Source organism: Mirounga angustirostris, unplaced genomic scaffold (assembly GCF_029215605.1).
Source record: "Mirounga angustirostris isolate CCGP_5_RB_7025 unplaced genomic scaffold, mMirAng1.0.hap1 SCAF_3, whole genome shotgun sequence".
NCBI lineage: Eukaryota > Metazoa > Chordata > Mammalia > Carnivora > Phocidae > Mirounga > Mirounga angustirostris.
Genome location: NW_026991711.1, coordinates 166,087,348 through 166,107,310, shown reverse-complemented (window position 1 = coordinate 166,107,310; position 19,963 = coordinate 166,087,348). Strand labels below are relative to the sequence as shown.

General features: G+C 41.8%; 1 protein-coding gene across 5 annotated transcripts in view; it reads left to right on the top strand.

Annotated features, from left to right (window-relative positions):
- Positions 1 to 18,280, top strand: part of CMKLR2 (chemerin chemokine-like receptor 2) — a 46,806-nt gene extending 28,526 nt beyond the window's left edge. For 3 of the 5 annotated variants that reach the window (XM_064586973.1, XM_045868141.3, XM_045868139.3), the window contains 2 exons: positions 3,359 to 3,431; positions 12,330 to 18,280. In XM_064586973.1, the coding sequence (XP_064443043.1) occupies positions 12,358 to 13,425 (1,068 nt within the window). In that variant the 5' untranslated portion in view covers positions 3,359 to 3,431; positions 12,330 to 12,357 and the 3' untranslated portion in view covers positions 13,426 to 18,280. Of the gene's footprint in view, positions 1 to 3,358; positions 3,436 to 12,329 lie in introns of all 5 variants that reach the window. The other 2 variants (XM_064586974.1, XM_045868138.3) reach the window with 1 other exon arrangement.
- The last annotated feature ends 1,683 nt before the right edge of the window (positions 18,281 to 19,963 follow it).

Genomic DNA, 19,963 nt, shown 5'->3' with positions numbered 1-19,963 from the left:
ATTTGTTGGCTGGTAGGTTTTTAACATTCTCCGTTTTGAACAGCTATAAATTCTTGTTTCTACTAAGCCAAAATTTTCCTGGCTGTTATGCCAACATATTTTTTGCCCTAGCTCCAACATGAGAAACACAGAGAGTAAATGTCTCATTTTTTCCTCATCTTCGAGTATCTGCAGACAGCTATCAGACTCCTTCAGTTTTCCTTTCTCGCTGGCTTGCTTCAAACATGCCAACAAAGACATAACTTCGAGTCCCCTCAGTCTCCCGAGTCCTTCCTTTTACGCTGCCTTCGCTTTCCAGTGGTCTTCTCGAAATCTGTTTTGCCAACCTTAACAAACTCCTCCTAAGGCAGATTGACCATGACAAGATGGGGCTGAGGCTGCCAGCTTTGTTTTCATTACCATAAAATCATTTTAAATGTTCATGAAGAATGGCTCTAAACCATCAAAATAACAGTTCTGGAACCCAACTGTTTGATAATGATCCGTTGGCAAGACTTTCAACTTAGGCTTTATTTTATCTTCTGCAACTACATTTTATCCCACGCCCCCTCCCATGTCCTCCCAGGGAGGGGAAAAAGGCAAAAATATTGTCAGGCATAATCTTACATGAATGGGCGGAAGTTCTAGAATTGTTGCCCTTCCCTCCAGCCCCCACATTTTTGCTGGGTGTTGAAAAAACTTTACTGTTGCAACCAAAACAAATTTCCTTTCCAATTCCTTGACCAAGTTCACTTACCACCTCTCCCAGTGATACACAGTATTGTTTTGTGAAGTGGCTACAAATTCAGTCTATTCTGCAAGTCCCTTGATTTCTGTTCCTTCTTTAGAATAGCCTTCCTTCTCCTTTTTAATTTTTTTTTTTTTTAAGATTGATTGATTGATTTTAGAGAGCAAGGGAGAGAGCATGAGAGCATGCAAGTGGGGACGGGGCAAAGGGAGAGAATCTCAAGCAGACTCCCCACTGAGAGCAAAGCCTGATGCGAGCCTCCATCTCAGGACCTATAAGATCACGAGCTGAGCCGAATCCAACAGTCTGACGCTTAACCGACTGAGCCACCAAGGCGCCCAGGCCTTCTCTCTCCTTAACAAAGGAAACGTCTTAGTATAAATTAAAGTAAGACACCAGTGGCTGCCCATTCAGTTTCCACCCGAAATTGGGTATTCCCCTTGGACTTCTGTAAATGTCATTGACAATACGTGACTGAGAAGCAGGACGTCTTCAGTGCCAAGTAATGATGAGATAGAAAACCGGTATGTTATGGTAGGCTGCACAGAGTTATACTGGGTGCCCCTGACGTTTCGGAATTTAAACCATGGGTGGTACCTACTTATGAGAGGTCGTGTTATCAGTGAGGTGCCCTGTTGTGACTCCTGCTGCCAAAATCAATTCTTCAGGAGACATAACACTGTCAGAAGACATTTAAAAAGATGAAAGCTTTAGTGTTGACCATTTATTTATGTGAATGAAAATATCCAAAAATAAATTGGGAAAATTCAGGTCTCTAGCAGCTGTGTAGTCATATGCCCTACAAAAATAAAGTTACACAAGTCCTGTGCCATCGAGGTTTTCAAACTCAGTACCCGCATTCCTTCTGCTAAAAAATTACTTGAAAAATCCCTTTTCAAGGAAATACTGATTTGGGGTTTTCTCTTTGCTATGACCAAGGTTTTGAAACATTACGTTATTGATGGTGGTGATTCTCCCAGACTCTGGGTAAAATTTGAAAAGAAGTGAGATAAAGACCTAGACTGTGTTGGGGTGCCTGGCTGGCTCAGTTGGTAGAACACGTGAGTCTTGATCGCGACTCTTTATCTCAGTGTCATGAGTCCGAACCCCATGTTTGGCATAGAGCTTACATTTAAAAAGAATGAAAAAAGTAAAAAGGCCTAGACCATATCCTTATTCAAAAGTAAATAGGTAGCTTATTTAAAAGAGAGAAGTAAGAGGAATATAATGCTCTATAGTATTCCATTTTTCACCACTCTTGGCCAGATATGGGGATAATAATGGTATCTGAGGGCTAGACACAGGGGGGCCCCCAACTCAAACACCTTCAGAAAGCAGGTGTCTAACAATGTGTGAACTCCATACAGATTTAATATTTTTAAAAATATGAAGCCCACAAAACAAAACAAGTTTTTTTAAAAAGATTTTATTTATTTATTTGAGAGTGCCTGTGTATGGGAATAAGCAGGGGGGAGGGGCAGAGGGATAAGTAGGCTTCCCACTGAGCAGGGAGCTGGTTGTGGGGCTTGGATGTAGGGCTCGGATGTAGAGCTCAATCCCAGGACCCTAAGATCATGACCTGAGCCGAAGGCAGACACTTAACCAACTGAGCCCCCCAGGTGCCCCTAAACAAAGCAAGTATTTATTTATTTATATTTTTTAAAGTTATTTAGGTAATCTCTACTCCCAACGTGGGGCTTGAACTCATGACCCCAAGACCAAGAGTGGCTTGCTCTTCTGACTGAGCCAGCCAGGCGCCCCCAAAACAAGTTTTTTTTTAGTTTTTAGTTTTTTTAGTTTTATTTATTTAATTTTTTAGAGAGAGAGAGAGGCAGAGGGAGAGGGAGAGGGAGGGGGAGACTCTTAAGCAGGCCCTCTGAGATCATGACCTGAGCCAAAATCAAGAGTCGGACACTTAACAGACTGAGCCACCCAGGCTCTCCTCTGCCAAAACAAGTTTTTAAATCTCTGCTTAAAATCTTCTCACACTTTTTTTTTTAAGATTTTATTTATTTATTTGAGAGAGAGAGATAGCGAGAGAGAGCACAAGCTGGGAGGAGAGGGAGAAGCGGGCTCCCTGTTGAGCAGGGAGCCCGATGCGGGGCTCGATCCCAGGACCCTGAGATCATGACCTGAACCGAAGGCAGACACTTAACTGACTGAGCCACCCCAGAGGCCCCACTTCTCACACTTTTCATGAAGTAACACAAACAAGTCCTCTTCTGTTCTACCTCCCCCTCCACTGTGTGCTGGATTTAGTCCTGAACTGGCAACAATCAATAATCAAATCATGAATATGCTTTATGTGCCAGATCCTGAGTAAGCCTCTTTTTGAGGATTTCCTTATGTGATGATTGCAGCCACCCGAAGAGTTAGTGCCATTCCTATACCATTTTACAGGCGAGAAAGCTGAGGTTTTGAGGTAGGAGGTGATATGTCTAAGATTCCAGAACCAGGAAGAGGTGGGACTGGGATCAGATAACGGGCATTGTGATTCCAGAGCCCATGGACCACTTTATTGCTGAGTATTTCAATTATACCTGTGTGTTCATTAGCTCAAAGTCTCGTAAACAAATTAAGCCTGCAAGTTTCTCCCTGACCCAAAGCTAATCATTCACTGTTTTCTCCAAGCAATCCACAGAGCCATACGGATTGTACGACTCCGGACACGAATTTCTGGGTGAAGCATTGAAACAACGGAGACGTAAGTAGGTGTTGACTTTGCAAATACGTGCTGTGTCCTCTTCAACTGTTCAAGTGGAACCTGGGGTTTAGACTTGCAGTCAGCCTGCAGGTGCCTTTTTATGAAAAGACCTGGACCCCAACAGAATGAAAATAGGTATCATTTCATTTCCACGTAATTCAATTGTTGTTTGTTTTGTTTTTTTTTTTTCACATAAAGGAAGAACTTTCTCCCAACCCCACTGCCTTTAAAAGTGAATAAAACATTTGTATCCCTAAAATTAGTTAGCTTTCCTATCTGAGGTTCATTTTAATGCCAACTCAATAAAAAAGTCATTGTGAAGGTTATATTCAGTTTAGCTAAGCTTCCTGAAAGCATCTATTAATTTCCCCGATGAAAGTCTATCAAAGATGTCTCCCTCATCTTTATTCTCACTCTCATGCCTAAGGCCCTTCCGTCTTTGGCTTCAGTCATGGTGACGTTCTCCCAAACCACTGCCAGACGATCTTTACAAACATTCTTACTTGCTGCAAACATTCTTACTTGCTCCCAACTGGCAACGGAATAAAATCCAAATACTAAACATGACATTCAAGGGCTTCATTACCAGAACACTCCCCTTTTTTTGTTGTCTTTTTTGAGCCAAACCAAAATACTTCCATCTTCCTCGCATGCCAAGGACTGTTGTTATTTATCTTAATGTCTGACATTAAGTAATAAACGACATAAGAACTACAGATAGGCGAGATGTTTCTCTATTAATGGCTATGTGATGCCAGGGCTTGGGGTGGGAGAAACGATATGAAAATCACTGCTCCATCTCCTCCCATTGGACCAACCCAACCTTTTGTTCCAATTTAAACCTCCTTTGCTTCCCTTGACCGAATCAACAGAGTATCTTTATAAAACATTGCTATACTGCAGCATCTTCCAAGTAGAGATTGTTCATCCAAAGGGCAGCAAAATATTCTGCCACTGTCAAACATCTTGAATACAACCTGGGGTGTGGTATAGAGTTTATATTTGATAGCTAGTGGAAAATACTGAGCAATGCCTCCAAATAACCCCCCTCCACACACACACACACACACACACGCACATACACACACACATTCTTTAAAAAAAAAAAAAAATCTCTTTCCTAAGAAGATAGCGCTTGGAAAATAAAGTTTGCTGGGTCATGGATCTATGGTATTCACGAGTTTCTCTGTCATGTCCATCGATTCTTTCTACTCATTCCTGTCATCCATTCAGAAGCAAAATACATGTTCCCTCAAGGTTTCCACAGGAGGCACATTCAGCTCTCAAGTTCTTTTTTTTTACCAGGGTTGATGGGGGAACTCTACAAGGGCAATCCTCATAGACAAAGATCAGCAACATCAAATCTTTTTCTCTGTTCCAAGTAGATTAGAGACTAACTTTTCTTAAGACTTTTGCAATTGTCCGTAAAAAATCCATCTAACTCATCACTATGGAACTAAATTAAACCCCTTTGCATTCACCAAATGTTCTGCCAGAAGGAATCTTTGTGTTTTGTCAAGGTAGATAAACAAAATGCTTCCCTCTATAGCCGAGCTACATTTAAAAGTTTAAAAGTTGAGGGGCGCCTGGGTGGCTCAGTCGTTAAGCGTCTGCCTTCAACTCAGGTCATGATCCCAGGGTCCTGGGATCAAGCCCCACATTGGGCTCCCTGCTCAGCGAGAAGCCTGCTTCTCCCTCTCCCACTCCCCCAGCTTGTGTTCCCTCTCTCACTGTGTCTCTCTCTGTCAAATAAATAAAATCTTTAAAAAAAAAAGTTTAAAAGTTGAAAGTCACCTTTAAAAGTAAAATGATACACATTTCTACCAGATGTCTTTCCCCCAAATCATCTGGGTTTTGCAGACGATTTATCACTATGCTTTCTGCCAGGACCCTTGCAGTGAAATCTATTTATTCAGAGAAGAGTTCAGGCTTTGCTATCTTTTAAATCTGAATAGAGCAGAAACCAATTTATTTAATTTTAAAAACAGTTCCCTGCTCCAGGACTAGACATTTGCCACTTGAATCTCTGGGTAAATGTCACCCAGGAATGTGATAATGTGGGTCCTCCCAGAATCTGATTCCCCGCGGTAAACAAACCTCTTCACATTCTTTGGAAACCAAACCATACCCTTCAGGGACAGTCCCCTGATCTCTGCTCCACGCCGAGCGTTTTGCACACGTTTGCAGCCGACTTGGGGGAGCCCGCGTCTGTTCTCACACACAGCGCAGCCTGGCACTTACTTAAATGGCCCCTCAAAAACTGTTATGGTCACGTATACCTTTGTTAGTCTTCATCTCAGTCGGAATAATTTATTTGCCTTTCAGCAGCACATATGGCCTAAGACAAATACAGTAGCTCTTTCCTCTTTCCAGTCAAGTCCGAAAGTCTCATCCTGGCATTGTTATTATTGTGCTCTTCGAAGCATTTCCACATCGAGAACGCTGTACGAGGTCCCGATGGAAAGTCACTGCCGGCCAACACGGATGGACGCTGCCTGTTAAGTAAGAGGCAGTGCTTCCTTTAGGCCTGGGTTTAAAGACTCACTTCGCTTGCTGTTCATCTTCATTTTGGGTGACTGCCCAGCAAGGCTCGTTTCTCTCGCCCAGATGTTTCTCTTGTTTCACCGCTGCATCTGATTCTCATCCTTCCATCACTTTCTAAGCCATATGTGCATGTGTACAGAAGCACGTGTGTGTGTGCTGTATCCACATCATTAAACTGAGGACACATTTTCTCGTGTTTTCTTTCTGTATCTCTTTCTGCCCTTTCTCTCTTATCCCACCACAGATGAACACAACACGATTGATGATACAGCAGAATATCAATTTTTAAAAGTTTAAAAAGTCATCTCTAAAAGTAAAAATAAAAATAAAAAAGTTGTCTCTAGGGGCGCCGGGGTGGCTCAGTCAGCTGAGCATCCAACTTTGTGATTTTAGCTCAGGTCATCTGATCTCATGGGTCGTGAGATCGAGCCCTGTGTCGGGCTCCATGCTCAGCACAGAGTCTGCTTGTCCCTCTCCCTTTCCTTTGTCCCAACTCACAGCTAGTCTGCTGTATTAATTGGTAGAAAGTTAAAGTGAGGGTCTCTGGAGAGGCGTTGAGTAGTCTTAAATCTACGGTCGCCTTCCTGAGACCAAGGGGCAAGTCATTTGCAGAGGCCAATTCAGAGTTTCTATTTCCATTTTAAGGTATAGCCTCCACCTTCACTGTTAAAAGCGCAAAGTTTTCAAGAGTTGGCCCGCCCCAGGGGTCACAAAATCTGTAGATGGTCTGAATGCGGTCTGCAGCGGTTTGGTTCTGAAATAGTAGTTTGGAAGCTGGAAGCTTTTCACATTAGTAACATAGATATCCAGCCATTCTTCAAAATCTCTGACAACACTAAGCCCTTATTTCCCACATGGGGACAATTGGCTAGGACGGAGTAGCTGCTGACCACTGTGGGCGAGTCTATTGTTCTTCAGTTCCCTCAAATCCCATTGTCTCCCCAACCTGAACTACCACACCTCTTATGGTCACCTGCCCCTGGGACATTTGAATTTGAAATAGAGGGCAGAGGATGTTTAACCTCTGCCAAAAGAGTATAGGTCTAATATCGTCACAACTCAAGATCTGCCCCTCATTTCCTTATAAAGTAGGAGTCTTATCAGCTTACCATGGTCAATTGCAAACACTCCCTTATATTCGGGTCTCCATGATTGAAAAGAGTGTTCCTTGAATGACTCTTGCTGGGGTAGAGAGATCCTCCTTACAAGGTCAGCTTCTTTCTCTTTCTGTTGTCCCCAAGGGAAGCTCCCCACTCCCTCTCTCCCAGGAAGCTTCCAGAAGCCATGGCCATTGGTAGGAATAGCCGCTTCCTCAAGGGTTTCTTGCAGCATCTTTTCACAGGACGTGGGCACGGCCAGGTCTCCGCCACAGGGCTTATAGGCAAGGCCCAGGGGAGCTAAATGAGTTAGGATACAGGTCCTGCTGCTTTAGCAAAAGCCCAAAAGAATAGCAGGGCCAATATGTTCTCACTTCCTCCAGAAGGAGAAAGGCCAGAGAAGTAGGGCAGCTGTGCTCCACGAGGTCATAGGAGGGCCCACGCTTCTTACAGCTTATGAAGACACATGTTTTCCTCATCCAGGTGGTGCAAGATAGCTCCTCACTGCATCCATAGTCTAGCCAATGACAAGAGGGAACAAGGGGTAGTAGAGGGCCTTAAACCCTGGTACACAAGGCCCCCAAACCTGGGGGTCATTTTTTACTCTTCTCTTTCACATCTGGTCCACTAAGAAACCTATTGATTCTGTCTTCAAAATACAAATTAGAAATCAGTCTGTCCTTTTTTTTTTTTAAGATTTATTTATTTATTTGAGAGAAAGAGGTAGAGAGAGAGCATGCACGTGAGTGGAGGGAGGGGCCGAGGGAAAGACTCCCCACTGGGTGCAGAGCCCGACCAAGGGCTCAATCCCACAGCCCTGAGATCATGACCTGAGCCGGAATCAAGAGTCAGATGCTCAACCAACTGAGCCACCCAGGCGCCCCAAATTCAGTCCTTTCTCATCACTTCTGCTACCCCCTTGATCCAAACCACCCTCCTCTCTGGCCAGGATTATTCCAATAATCTTCGAATTGGTCTTGTTACTTGTACACTTGCTTGCCCACCACCACGGCCACCACTACCCACAGAGGTCTGTTCTCAGCATAGCAGAAGGAGGATTGCACCATAATAGAAACAGATTACTTTTCTGCTCGGCTCAGATCCTTCAGGGGCATCCCCCGTTTCCCTTAGAGTAAAAACCAGAGTCCTCCAATGGCCTGCAAGTGTCTACATATCTGACTTCCCACACATCCTTGTTGCTTCTTTTCTTCTACTCTTCTCTTGTTCACCTTGCTCACCCTGTTCTAGACATACTGGTATCCTTCCCATTTCCGGAATATGTTAGAGGCACTTCTGCCATAAGGGACTGGCTGTTCCTCTGCCTAGAACACTCTTGCCTGCAATATCCACACGACTAACTCCCTTACCTCCCCCCGACTTTGTGGTTGCTGGCTTCCCAATGAGTCCTTCTCTGACCACCTTACTGAAAATTAGAGCCCCCTCTCCTTTTCCCTTTATTCCATTCTCCCCCCTCCCCAGTTTTCCTGCAGCACTTACCAGCTTTTAACACACTTTAACACACTATGTAATTTGCTTTTCTATTATGTTTATTTTTTACTCTCTCCGGCTAGAATCTAAAATCTAAAAGGGAAGAAATAATTGTCTCATTTAGTGAAGAAGCACAATTAACTAGAATAGTGCCTGAGAAATGTAGGCACTTACTGAATATGCGCTAAATGAATGAGTGATTACGATTCGGAAATGGTGGCTGCCAGCTCTGGGCTAATGCTTTGGGTTGAATTGTGCCCCTCCAAAAAGGTCTGTTGAAGTCTTCACCCTCAGCATTTCACAATGTGATCTTATTTGGAATTAGGGTTTTTACAGAGGTCATCAAGTTAAAACGAGGTCATTAGGGTGGGTTGTAATCCAGTATGACTCCTGTCCTTATGGAAGGGCGAAATTTGGACACAGAGACAGACACGCAGGGAGAGCACCAGGAGGTGATGAAGGCAGATATTAGGGTGACACATGTACAAGCCAAGAAAGGCCAAAGTTTGCCAGCAAATCACCAGAAACTAGGGAAGATGCAGGGGACAGATTCTCCCTCACAGACATCTCTCACGAGGAAACCACCCCACCTACACCTGACATCAGACTTCTAGCCTCCAGACTGTGAGACAGTAAATTTCTGTTATTTAAAAATTTTAAGTTTAGAGCACTTTGTCACATCAGCCCTATGAAACTCATATAGTTAGTCACGAGATATGTGCGTAGGCATGAGATTTGGAAACTTAATTAGATCCGGAGGTGCCTATAAACTATAAAGCAACATATAAACAAGCTGTAATAATTAAACAAGAATATGTCCTTAAGGGTTAACTGTGCTTCTCCAAGGACTCAGGGGGACAGTTGCTGAATTCTGCCTTACTTCTCTGTCTTTTCCCCATCCTACCCATATCCCTCACCATCGCCACCACACAAAAACATCTGCTCTAAATCACAGGGGAATTCCTAGATTATATTTCCTGTGAAGGATTCAGCTGGGCAGCATTCAGCAACTCTCGAAGATCTTTCTCCAAGCTTGAACTAACTGGACCTTGTGTCTAATCAACTCATCTGCTTTCTGGAAGATTGGGGACCTCTCTGATACAGGGTTTTCCGTTTGAAGGGATTCTAAAATGGACGAGCTAGATCACTCATCCTCAAGGTACCTTCCCCCCAACCAAGAGAACTGGGAAGAGAGGTGGTTGGTGTCCTTCAGCAGGCCCTGTGATCATTTCAGTAATGGCATTAGAAGGGGCCATTCCTGACTTTTGGTGAGGATAATGGTTCTAGTGCAATTAGGGGTCTTCCACTGGCTTTCTGTGTTTGGAGAATGAAGGTCCTTCTACTTACTGCTTAGGATTTTGTAAGGTGATTTAAACTGCCACCTGGAGCATTTGGCTTCAGAATTCCTAATAGCCTAAAAGGTCATAGGCACGAGGAGGGAAGGGTGTCCCAGTATACAGGCAGAAAACAGAGACAGGGAGTTAGACACTAGGCTAGAAAAGATTTGACATTGAGGAGGTTCAGCCACCAGAAGCAGTGGGCAGAGTAAGATCCCCAGACCTGCAAGAAAAAGGCAGCAAGAAGGAAGCCAATTCTTGCTCAGTGAAGTAGGATACATGAAGGATAAGACTTGGTGTCAAGAAAAAAGCCAAGATCCTGGGGATAGCATTGTGGGTCAAGGCCAGAGAGATTCTGGCAATGACGGTGACTTAGGGGTGAACTAACAAACTCTCTCGTTACATTTGGTTCTGAACAGGATCTGTAGCCGAGTCAATCATTTATCCAGCCCATGTTAAGCACCTGTGATATGTTAAGATGTGTACTAGGCACCATGAGGGTCAGAGATGACAGGCATTGTTCTCAAGGAGTTAAGAGTTTGGTAGGGCAGAAATTGAAGATAAACCAATGACAATTTATTAGTGTATTAAGTACAATAAGAGTACAGTGTCATACAAAATCATGGTAACTAAGGGCTCAGGCTCTGGGTCCAATAGATCTGAGTCTAGATCCTGATTCTCCAGTTATAGGTTGTGTGATCCTGAGCAAGTCACTAAGCTTCCTAAACTTCAGTACCTTTTCTTGTAAATGGGAATAATAAATAGTACTACTTAACTACTTTATAAGATTCTCGTGAGGATCAAATTAGACCATACATGCCTGGCACCTGGACAATTCCCAATAACATTGACCTTTTTTTATAATAATAGTGATTATTATTGTAATTATCTGGGAAAGGTAATGTCAGGAAATGTTTCCAGGAAAAGGTGGCACTTAAGCTGAATATTGAAAAACAAAGAGAAGGTGGCTGGGCCTGGGATTGGGAGGTGGCTAATGAATGGCTTTTATTTTTTAATTATGTCCTGCCAGGCTCCTCAAAGAATTTGAGGTAGGATGATGAATTCGGTGTTAGTAGAATTTAATGTGACATGTCTCTGAGCAACACTACATGCTTTGACCTCTTCATTCTAACCCTACTATAATCCCATATTTTTTTTTCTTTTAAAGATTTTATTTATTTATTTATTTGAGAGAGAGAGTGAGAGAGAGCATGAGCAGGGGGAGGGGCAGAGGGAGACAGAGAAGCAGACTCCCTGCTGAGCAGGGAGCCCCACGCGGGGGTCAATCCCAGCACCCTGGGATCATGACCTGAACTGAAGGCAGACACTTAACCGACTGAGCCACTCAGGCACCCCTATAATCCCATATCTTATATGTTTGCTCCATTAATTACTGTAGCTCCATGAAATGAATACAACTATTAATTTTCTTTCTTCTTGATTTTGAATACTAACAAACAGAAATAACACAAAATAAAATTGATGTATTTAAAATTGTACCCAGTAAACTTTGTTTTGATTGTAAAAATGACTTTTACTTCTTCTTAACCCAGAAAAACTGGTCTTGATAGGAAGGAAAAAAAAAGATCACAAAAGAAAACTTAACTTTGGGTGAAATTATAATAGATAAATTTTGGTATGGGCAAAAATAAACAAAATAAAACTGAACAAATCACATTTTTGTTGTAAATGTAGAAGATAATTAATCCAAATTAATTCAAAACAAAGGAATTTCAATAAAATTAAAATTTCAATAAAATTTAGGGCACTCTATAGGAAATTGGTATAGAAATTAAATGGTCATAGTCAATTTTATTCCAAAAGATACCTTTTGGTTGAAAAGTCTTCCACACTGATATAATTCTTATGAACATGTTTGCATTCATAAACATAGATTCAAAACATCCATGGGTGCAAAATAGTGTGTCAAAATCTCCAGGTCTTGCGTATGACATCTGGATTTGTGGATTGATGAAGCAGTTGGAACTCCCTTTCTAGAGCTTAGAAAGTCAAGGTATAACTAAGGGCTTTGAAGTCATCACCACGTAATTATTCCTCTGTTTTCTTTTGTATCTTCCATAAAATAATAATGCAGAGTCAGAACCTAATAAATGCCCATTGAATGTTAGATTCTCTCTAGTCAGGCCTATAAGCCTTACGGATAGAGGAATTGCCCTGTAGAGTCAATCATTTTAATTTAGCGCTTACTGAATACTTTGCAAAAATGAGCTGTCGCAGCTTTGAGAGTAATCAGAGCAAAACTGAGGTACCCCAAGATTTGGATGTCTAGAATATAATCACAGACCTTACCAAAAATTGTACTATTTCCATCCAGTTCATCAGATGAAACATTTTTATCCTAATGTTCCTTGTTCACCGAACATTTCCTCTTTTAAAAATTGTTTTCTTTCTTTTCAAATTTGCTTTTATAGATATCCTCATTCTCTACTTGACAAGGTCATGGAAGATCTAGAGGAAACATTATTTGAAGAATTTGAGAACTACTCCTATAACCTGGAATATTATTCCTCAGAGTCTGATTTGGAGGAGAAAGTCCAACTGGGAGTTGTTCATTGGCTCTCCCTGGTGTTATACTGTTTAGCATTTATTCTGGGCATTCCAGGAAATGCCACTGTTATTTGGTTCATGGGGTTCAAGTGGAAGAAGACAGTCACCACTCTCTGGTTTCTCAATCTGGCTATTGCAGATTTTATTTTTCTTCTCTTCCTACCTCTGTACATCTCCTATGTGGCAATGAATTTCCACTGGCCCTTTGGCATCTGGTTGTGCAAGGCCAATTCCTTCATTGCCCAGTTGAACATGTTTGCTAGTGTCTTTTTCCTGACGGTGATCAGCCTGGACCGCTATATCCACTTGATCCATCCTGTCGTATCTCATCGGCACCGAACCCTAAGGAACTCCCTGATTGTTATTATATCCGTTTGGTTTGTGGCTTCTCTAATGGGTGGTCCTGCCCTCTACTTCCGGGACACTCTGGAGTTCAATAACCACACTATTTGCTATAACAATTTCCATGAGCATGATCCTGACCTTACTTTGATGAGGCACCATGTTCTGACCTGGGTGAAATTTATTGTCGGGTACCTCTTCCCCTTGCTAGCAATGAGCATTTGCTACTTGTGTCTCATCTTCAAGGTGAAGAAGCGAAGCATCCTGGTCTCCAGTAAGCATTTCTGGACCATCCTGGCTGTGGTCATGGCCTTTTTGATTTGCTGGACTCCTTATCACCTGTTTAGCATTTGGGAGCTCACAATCCACCACAGTAGCTATTTCCACCAGGTGCTTCAGGCCGGCATCCCCCTCTCCACTGGCTTGGCTTTCCTCAATAGTTGCTTGAACCCAATCCTTTACGTCCTAATTAGTAAGAAGTTCCAAACTCGCTTTCGGCTCTCAGTTGCTGAGATCCTAAAGCACACACTGTGGGAGGTCAGCTGTTCTGGCACAGTGAGCGAACAGCTCAGGAACTCTGAGACCAAGAACCCATGTCTTCTGGAAACAGCTCAGTGAGTTATCAGTAGAAGGCTTTTGGGGGGGGGACCCTGACAAATGCTTTCAGATTATTTGGTTCCAAGGTATGGTAATAACCATCTCTTTCTGTTAATCAGTTTAGCGGCATTACATTTTTGTGTTGGTATAAAACGTAGGAAAGATCTTCATTTTTTCCCCCTGCAAATTAAATTATCTGTCATTCTTGCTAATTATACCGTCGTGGATTAGTCACCACTGTGGATGCAGTATCAGCTATTATTTTTTAAGTCCTAATAACTTTGAAGTCCTAAATCTTAATATTAAATAGATGATTAATTCATTTCAAAAATGTTAACGTATGTGCTGCTTAAGCTCACTTTAATTTTGCACCAGTAACCTATTAGACATATTTTTCAAATGCAACATGTACTTCATTTCTTTATTTCATGAAACCTATATATGTACATTTATAAATTAAAGTAATAGTTGGTTATAGTAGTTTAAAACATTATGAACTATTCATGCTTAGTGAAGTGTCCCAGAATCTAGTTGCTTGAAATGACAATTTATTATTATAATATCTCACAATTCTGAGTCAGAAACTCAGACAAGGCCTAGAAGGGACGTTCATCTCTCTGCTTCACGAGGTCTGGATCATCAGCTGGACTGGGATGACCCAAATGGTAGAATTTTGGAACAGCTTGTCTCCTCTGCCCTACTGTTCCTTCTCTTCTTCTTTTTTTTTTTTTCCACACAGCTTGTCCAGTATGGTAGCTCAGGGTAGCCAGACTTCTTATATGGCAGTGTAGGGCTCTAAGAGACCAAAGTGGACATTTCTAGTCCTCTTTAAGCCTATGCCCACCCCTGACACAGTATCACATCCACTGTACTCTCTTGGTCAAAGTAGTCCTGGGCCAGCTCAGGTTCAAGGGGAGGCGACATAAACCCCACCTGCCAATGGGGATATGCTCCTATCTTTAATCCCTCGTGAAATCATTATAAATGTTAACATTCTTGGAAAATTCTGGGTATGTGCAAATATGTATAAGATTGCTGTAAACATAAAACACTGACATCTAGATGGTAGATAGGCCAGCCTAATCTCAGAATGATTTCAGAAAAAGAAAGCATGTATGACATTGATATATTTCCACCTTCTATTCCTATAACTCTATAGATACAGACACAGTACAAGACCAATAAAGTATACCTTTAAGTCAGTAACCTCTTCAATTTTAAAAAGCATTTAATTTTCTGTAATTTCTTTATTTTATTTTGAAAGTTGGGAGGGGAGCTGTGTTATTTTTTGAATCAGTATCCTTTTTTATTTCATCTCTCAGCTTCTGGACATGCCCATTAGCCCATAGCAACAATCAGATCTGGTTTTGGAAATTATTCCTCAAAAATGTGTGGCATAGCTCAGCATATCCCAAACTTCTGTCATCCCCCAATTTCATGATTTCTGCACACCCAGTATGGAGGGAAGGCAAGGAGAGAAAGGCTCATTGTGAGTGTCTGTCCCCTCCACGACCGGAGTTTAAGATATTCCATTCTGGGTTCCCCGTCACCTTCAAGGGACAGGCCCTGATTTCCCAGGATCAGGAGAAAAGCTGGAGGATCAAAGACAAAGAGAATTCCTTAGGCTCATCCTTAGTTTGAGCAGATGGAGGGATTCTCAAGGCTGTGGGAGAAAGAGGAAGGCTGAAGAGCAGGAAAGGGATTAAGCAACCAAGGGCAGAAGGAAATGATGGAGCAGATGGTGTTACCACCTAAGAAGCAGCTTACCAAAGGCCTATGAAAATATTTGAGATCTTTAAAAAAATGTTATTTTTTATAACATTTAAAATACAAAAAAGGAAACTTGAAAAGTCAAAATTAATAAATACTTAATCACATGTCTATAAAATACACCTTTATGTCAATGAGTCAAATGAAATATTTCATAGTTATATAAAAACTTATATTTAATATGGACTTTCAATATGTTTCAGTGTTTGATATGAGGAGTGAAACCGAAAAAAATGCTTTAAGGAAGGTCTATAAAGGTCTTTTTTTTTTTTTTAAGATTTTATTAATTTATTTGACACAGAGAGAGAGAGAGGGAGAGAGAGAGAGCATAAGCAGGGGGAGTGGCAGGCAGAGGGAGAGGAAGAAGCAGGCTCTCCGCTGAGCAGGGAGCCCAATGTGGGGCTCCATCCCAGGACCCTGGGATCATGACCTGAGCCCAAGGCAGATACTTAATGACTGAGCCACCCAGGCACCCCAAGGTCTACAAAGGTCTTAAAGAACTCTGAATTCATTTGAGAACCTAAGGAAGGTTATGGGTCCTTTCCCTAGAAACATGCTTTTTTTTTTTTTTTTTTTTTTAAATCAGTCTCTGCCCAAACGTGGAGCTTAAACTCACAACCCCAAGATCAAGAATCAAGTCTCATGTGACTGCCAGGTACCCCTCCCTAGAAACATGCTTTTAAATAAAATATCAGAGTCCTTAGATCCTGGGCTAAAGACCCTAGTTTTAGTGGCTTTTAAAATAGCTGATAGTGGGGATGTAAACAGAAATCTGCTAGTGAAAGTAGCAGCCAGTACAAGTACTTAATATCTTATTCTCAGTTTGAGGGAAGATCTGAAGAGTAGCATTGGGCCTGGGCCTGGGGACTCCAAGCCTCCTCCCCTAACAGTTGGAATTTGGTTAGTGGGGCTTTCCAGGGGTCTCCTGATTAAGAGCAGGATGAACGTCTAAAAGGACAGAGGCTGGAGGAGAGGACAAGCACTGGAGCAATTAGGGAAGGAAGTGAGGGAGCTCAGTGCCCAGTTGGCAGAAGAGTAAAGAATCCCAGGCTCTCAGGGACTGGGGCATAGACACCAGGAGACAGACCTGCCTCTCTAATGGAAAACAGCTCTTTTTTTTTTTTTTTAAAGATTTTATTTATCTGAGAGAGAGATTGAGACAGAGAGAGAGAGCATGAGAGGGGGGAGGATCAGAGGGAGAAGCAGACTCCCTGCTGAGCAGGGAGTCCGATGTGGGACTCAATCCAGGGACTCCAGGATCATGACCTGAGCCGAAGGCAGTGGCTTAACCAACTGAGCCACCCAGGCGCCCCGGAAAGCCCCTCTTTGAAGAGGGCAAGTCCCAGGGCCTCCAGAGGCAGGATATCAGGATTTGAACTAAAGTTCCAACACATGCTGTGTCTGTGTCCTTGGCTAAATTAATTCAAATTTCTAGACCTGTTTCTCCCATCTGCAAAATGGGGACAACAATAGTAGTATGCGCTACAGGGCTGTTGTGGAAATTAAATGAGGCAATGCAGGTAAAGCACTTAGAGGGGTACTTAGACCTATAAATAACTTGAGCAATCTTAGCTGGTATTAGTCAGTAAATTCTTGGCATCTTCCAACCTAGTAACTGCTTAGTAAATGTTAGATCCTTTCCTCTTGGATGAATACAAACATTTCACAGGAAGAATAAGGGAGCTACACAGAGAACTTTAAAACAAGATAGTTTATATGTATAAAAGACTATGTGCCTAGAGGTTGTAAAGGGCAAGAAGCAGAATAAAAGTTGAAAGATGTATTTGAAGTGCATCTTGAAGAATGACTCCAATTTTAACGAGTGCAGATGAGAAAAGAGCCTTTTCAGGTAGGTGACACAGTAGGGGCAAAAGTACAGAGGAAAACAGGCTATGATCAGAAAAAATAGTGAAAAAAAAAAAAAGGTCCCATTTTCTAGGGACAGAGTGAGGATAGAAGATTCACAAGTTGGTGTCCAGCTTGAATAGTAATCCATAGTTCCTCAATATTCTTACATATGGGCAGTTCTTTGGGAGAATGAATTTAAGAAGTCCATGAACATTTTCCTTTGATTTTTACTTTACTGAAAGCTATGCAGGCCAATGGCATTCCAAACAACAGATGCTCATTTGGGTCATTTCTTGAATGCATCTATTACCATCCATACAGAGCGCATAATGACAAAATGTGTTTATCAGTCTCAGTTCCATTTAAAATTTACCTTTATGTGACTTTATCTTCTCACTCTCCCTAATTGAGGATATAAAGCAAGGGTTACACCAATGAAATAGGATTAAATTGTCTAAAAGCAGGGATGAAGAACTTTCTTCATTCTATTGCCAACACATTACCTGGCCAAGGACCCCGGTTTCAGTTCTCTCTCTCTAGGTGAATAATCGGGCAAATCATCTTTCAGAGTTGTTTCCTCATCTAAATGGTGATAAAAGTGTCTGCTTTGCTTATCTCATAGCTTATAATGGGGTCCAAAATGGACAGTGTGATGAGGCATGTATTTTTCTATTTTTTTTAGTTTTTTAATCTAAGGACAATAATTGCCATTGCCAAATTGGATTTGTTCGGGGTGGGGGGGAATACATATAGATCCCAAAACATGAATGCAACTCCTTTTGTATTTGTTTTTGTCCATAAGCTTATCTTTTCGTAATACGGAAAAAAACTCCAGCATTTCTCAATGTTGCTCTAGTCTGTTACTTTTTAATTATATTGTTTATAAAGTATTTCCTTGAGTATATATGCCATAATTTAGCCATTTCCATTCATGTTAGGACTGTAACAATCCTTTTATTCACATGCTTCCATCCATACCACCTCCAGGTCAGAGCTGTCTGCCTTTGTCATTTTCTGGCTCAGAAAACTTCAAGGCTCTCCCCACTCCTCACCCCCATGCCCCCCCACCCCCGCCCCCATACACACACTGCTCTCACAGAAGGAGCCAGACTGGATGTGCCGCCTGGCCCCACCCTACCTAATCCCAAACAGACACTGCAAAATCCAGCCAAATTGATCTAATTGCCTTGTAAATGTTGCTTTGTCTATTCTATTCCTGTGTTTTATCCCCTCCTGGAATATTTTTTCTTTTTTTTTTTTTAAACAAATTACTGATCAAGGTCCACCCAGCTCAAGTCCCAACTTCTCCAAAAAATTTTTCGATTCTAGCCTTCCTGGACCCTCTGAACTTTTGATTACTTGCTTAATCACAAAATGACTAATTTTTAACAATTTTATGTGTGTTCAAGCCACCTCCCTATTGTAATTTTCTTACCTTTTTTGTATTTTTATAGCTTCTAACATAGTGACACTGAATCATTTTTAATTCCCACACTGTTCTCAGCCTTCTGTGAGGGATGCCAAATATGAAAAATAAGTACGGTCTGAGTTACTGTAATCATTTATGGGCATACAAAAAAAAGCTGGCCTCTTTTATCTTTTGTTAATACTCCAAAGCCAGAAACAAACCAAAAAATCTCTTTCTCTATGTCCACCTATGCCTTCTGAGCCCATTGGTTCAAAAACAGGTTATTCAGTATACAGGCTCACATGCAAATGTGAGCATTGCTTATAACAGCAGAAAGCTGAAGCAATCTAAAGCTCCAATAAATAGACTGGTTAAATAAGATATGAGACAAAAGATTATGTAACTGTTAGAAAATGAGAAAGCTTGGGTGCCTGGGTGGCTCAGTTGGTTGAGCGACTGCCTTCGGCTCAGGTCATGATCCCGGAGTCCCGGGATCGAGTCCCACATTGGGCTCCCTGCTCGGCGGGGAGTCTGCTTCTCCCTCTAATCCTACCCCCTCTTGTCCCCTCTCTCTCTCTCAAATAAATAAAATCTTTAAAAAAAAAAAAAAGAAAATGAGAAAGCTTTATAAGTACTGACATGGAATATTCAAGATATAATTTCCAAGACATCCAAGTCTATTTTTATGGACGAAGTAAAAGGTGAACAGTTTGCATTGTATGCTACAATTATTTCATGCATATGCTCACACTAGTTCTGGAAAGAGCTAAGAAACTGTTGACATTGGTTGTTTTTATGGAGCTAAATGGGAGGCCTGGGAGAGGGGGCAGTGGGGGGAGGGGAGACACACACAGAGACTTCACTGTATAACTTCTTTGTTTTGAACTATGTTACTGTATTATCTATTTTTTTAAATACAAAATTAAAAGATACCATTAAATATATTTATGTGAGGCCGCGGAGTCAAGATTTTTTTTTTTAAGATTTTTTATTTATTGGGGCGCCTGGGTGGCTCAGATGGTTAAGCGTCTGTCTTCAGCTCAGGTCATGATCCCAGGGTCCTGGGATCAAGCCCCACATCGGGCTCCTGGCTCAGCAGGGAGCCTGCTTCTCCCTCTCCCTCTGCCTCTCTCTCTGCTCATGCTATCTCTGTGTCTCAAATGAATAAATAAAATCTTTAAAAAAAAAAAAAAGATTACTTATTTGACAGAGAGAGACACAGCGAGAGAGGGAACACAAGCAGGGGGAGTGGGAGAGGGAGAAGCAGGCTTCCGGCGGAGCAGACAGGCCGACACAGGGCTCAATTCCAGGACCCTGGGACCATGACCTGAGTCACTGAAGGCAGACGCTTAACGACTGAGCCACCCAGGCGCCCCTGGAATCAAGATTTTTAGTCATGTGCTTCATTTATCATTTTAAGATTACAAGACAGCTGTGGTTTGAAATGACCATTCTAAATTTTTTACTTTTAACCATATTTTTAATCAATGGTTTCTATCATTTTTGTTAATACTTCTTCCAGCTTTTTGGTGC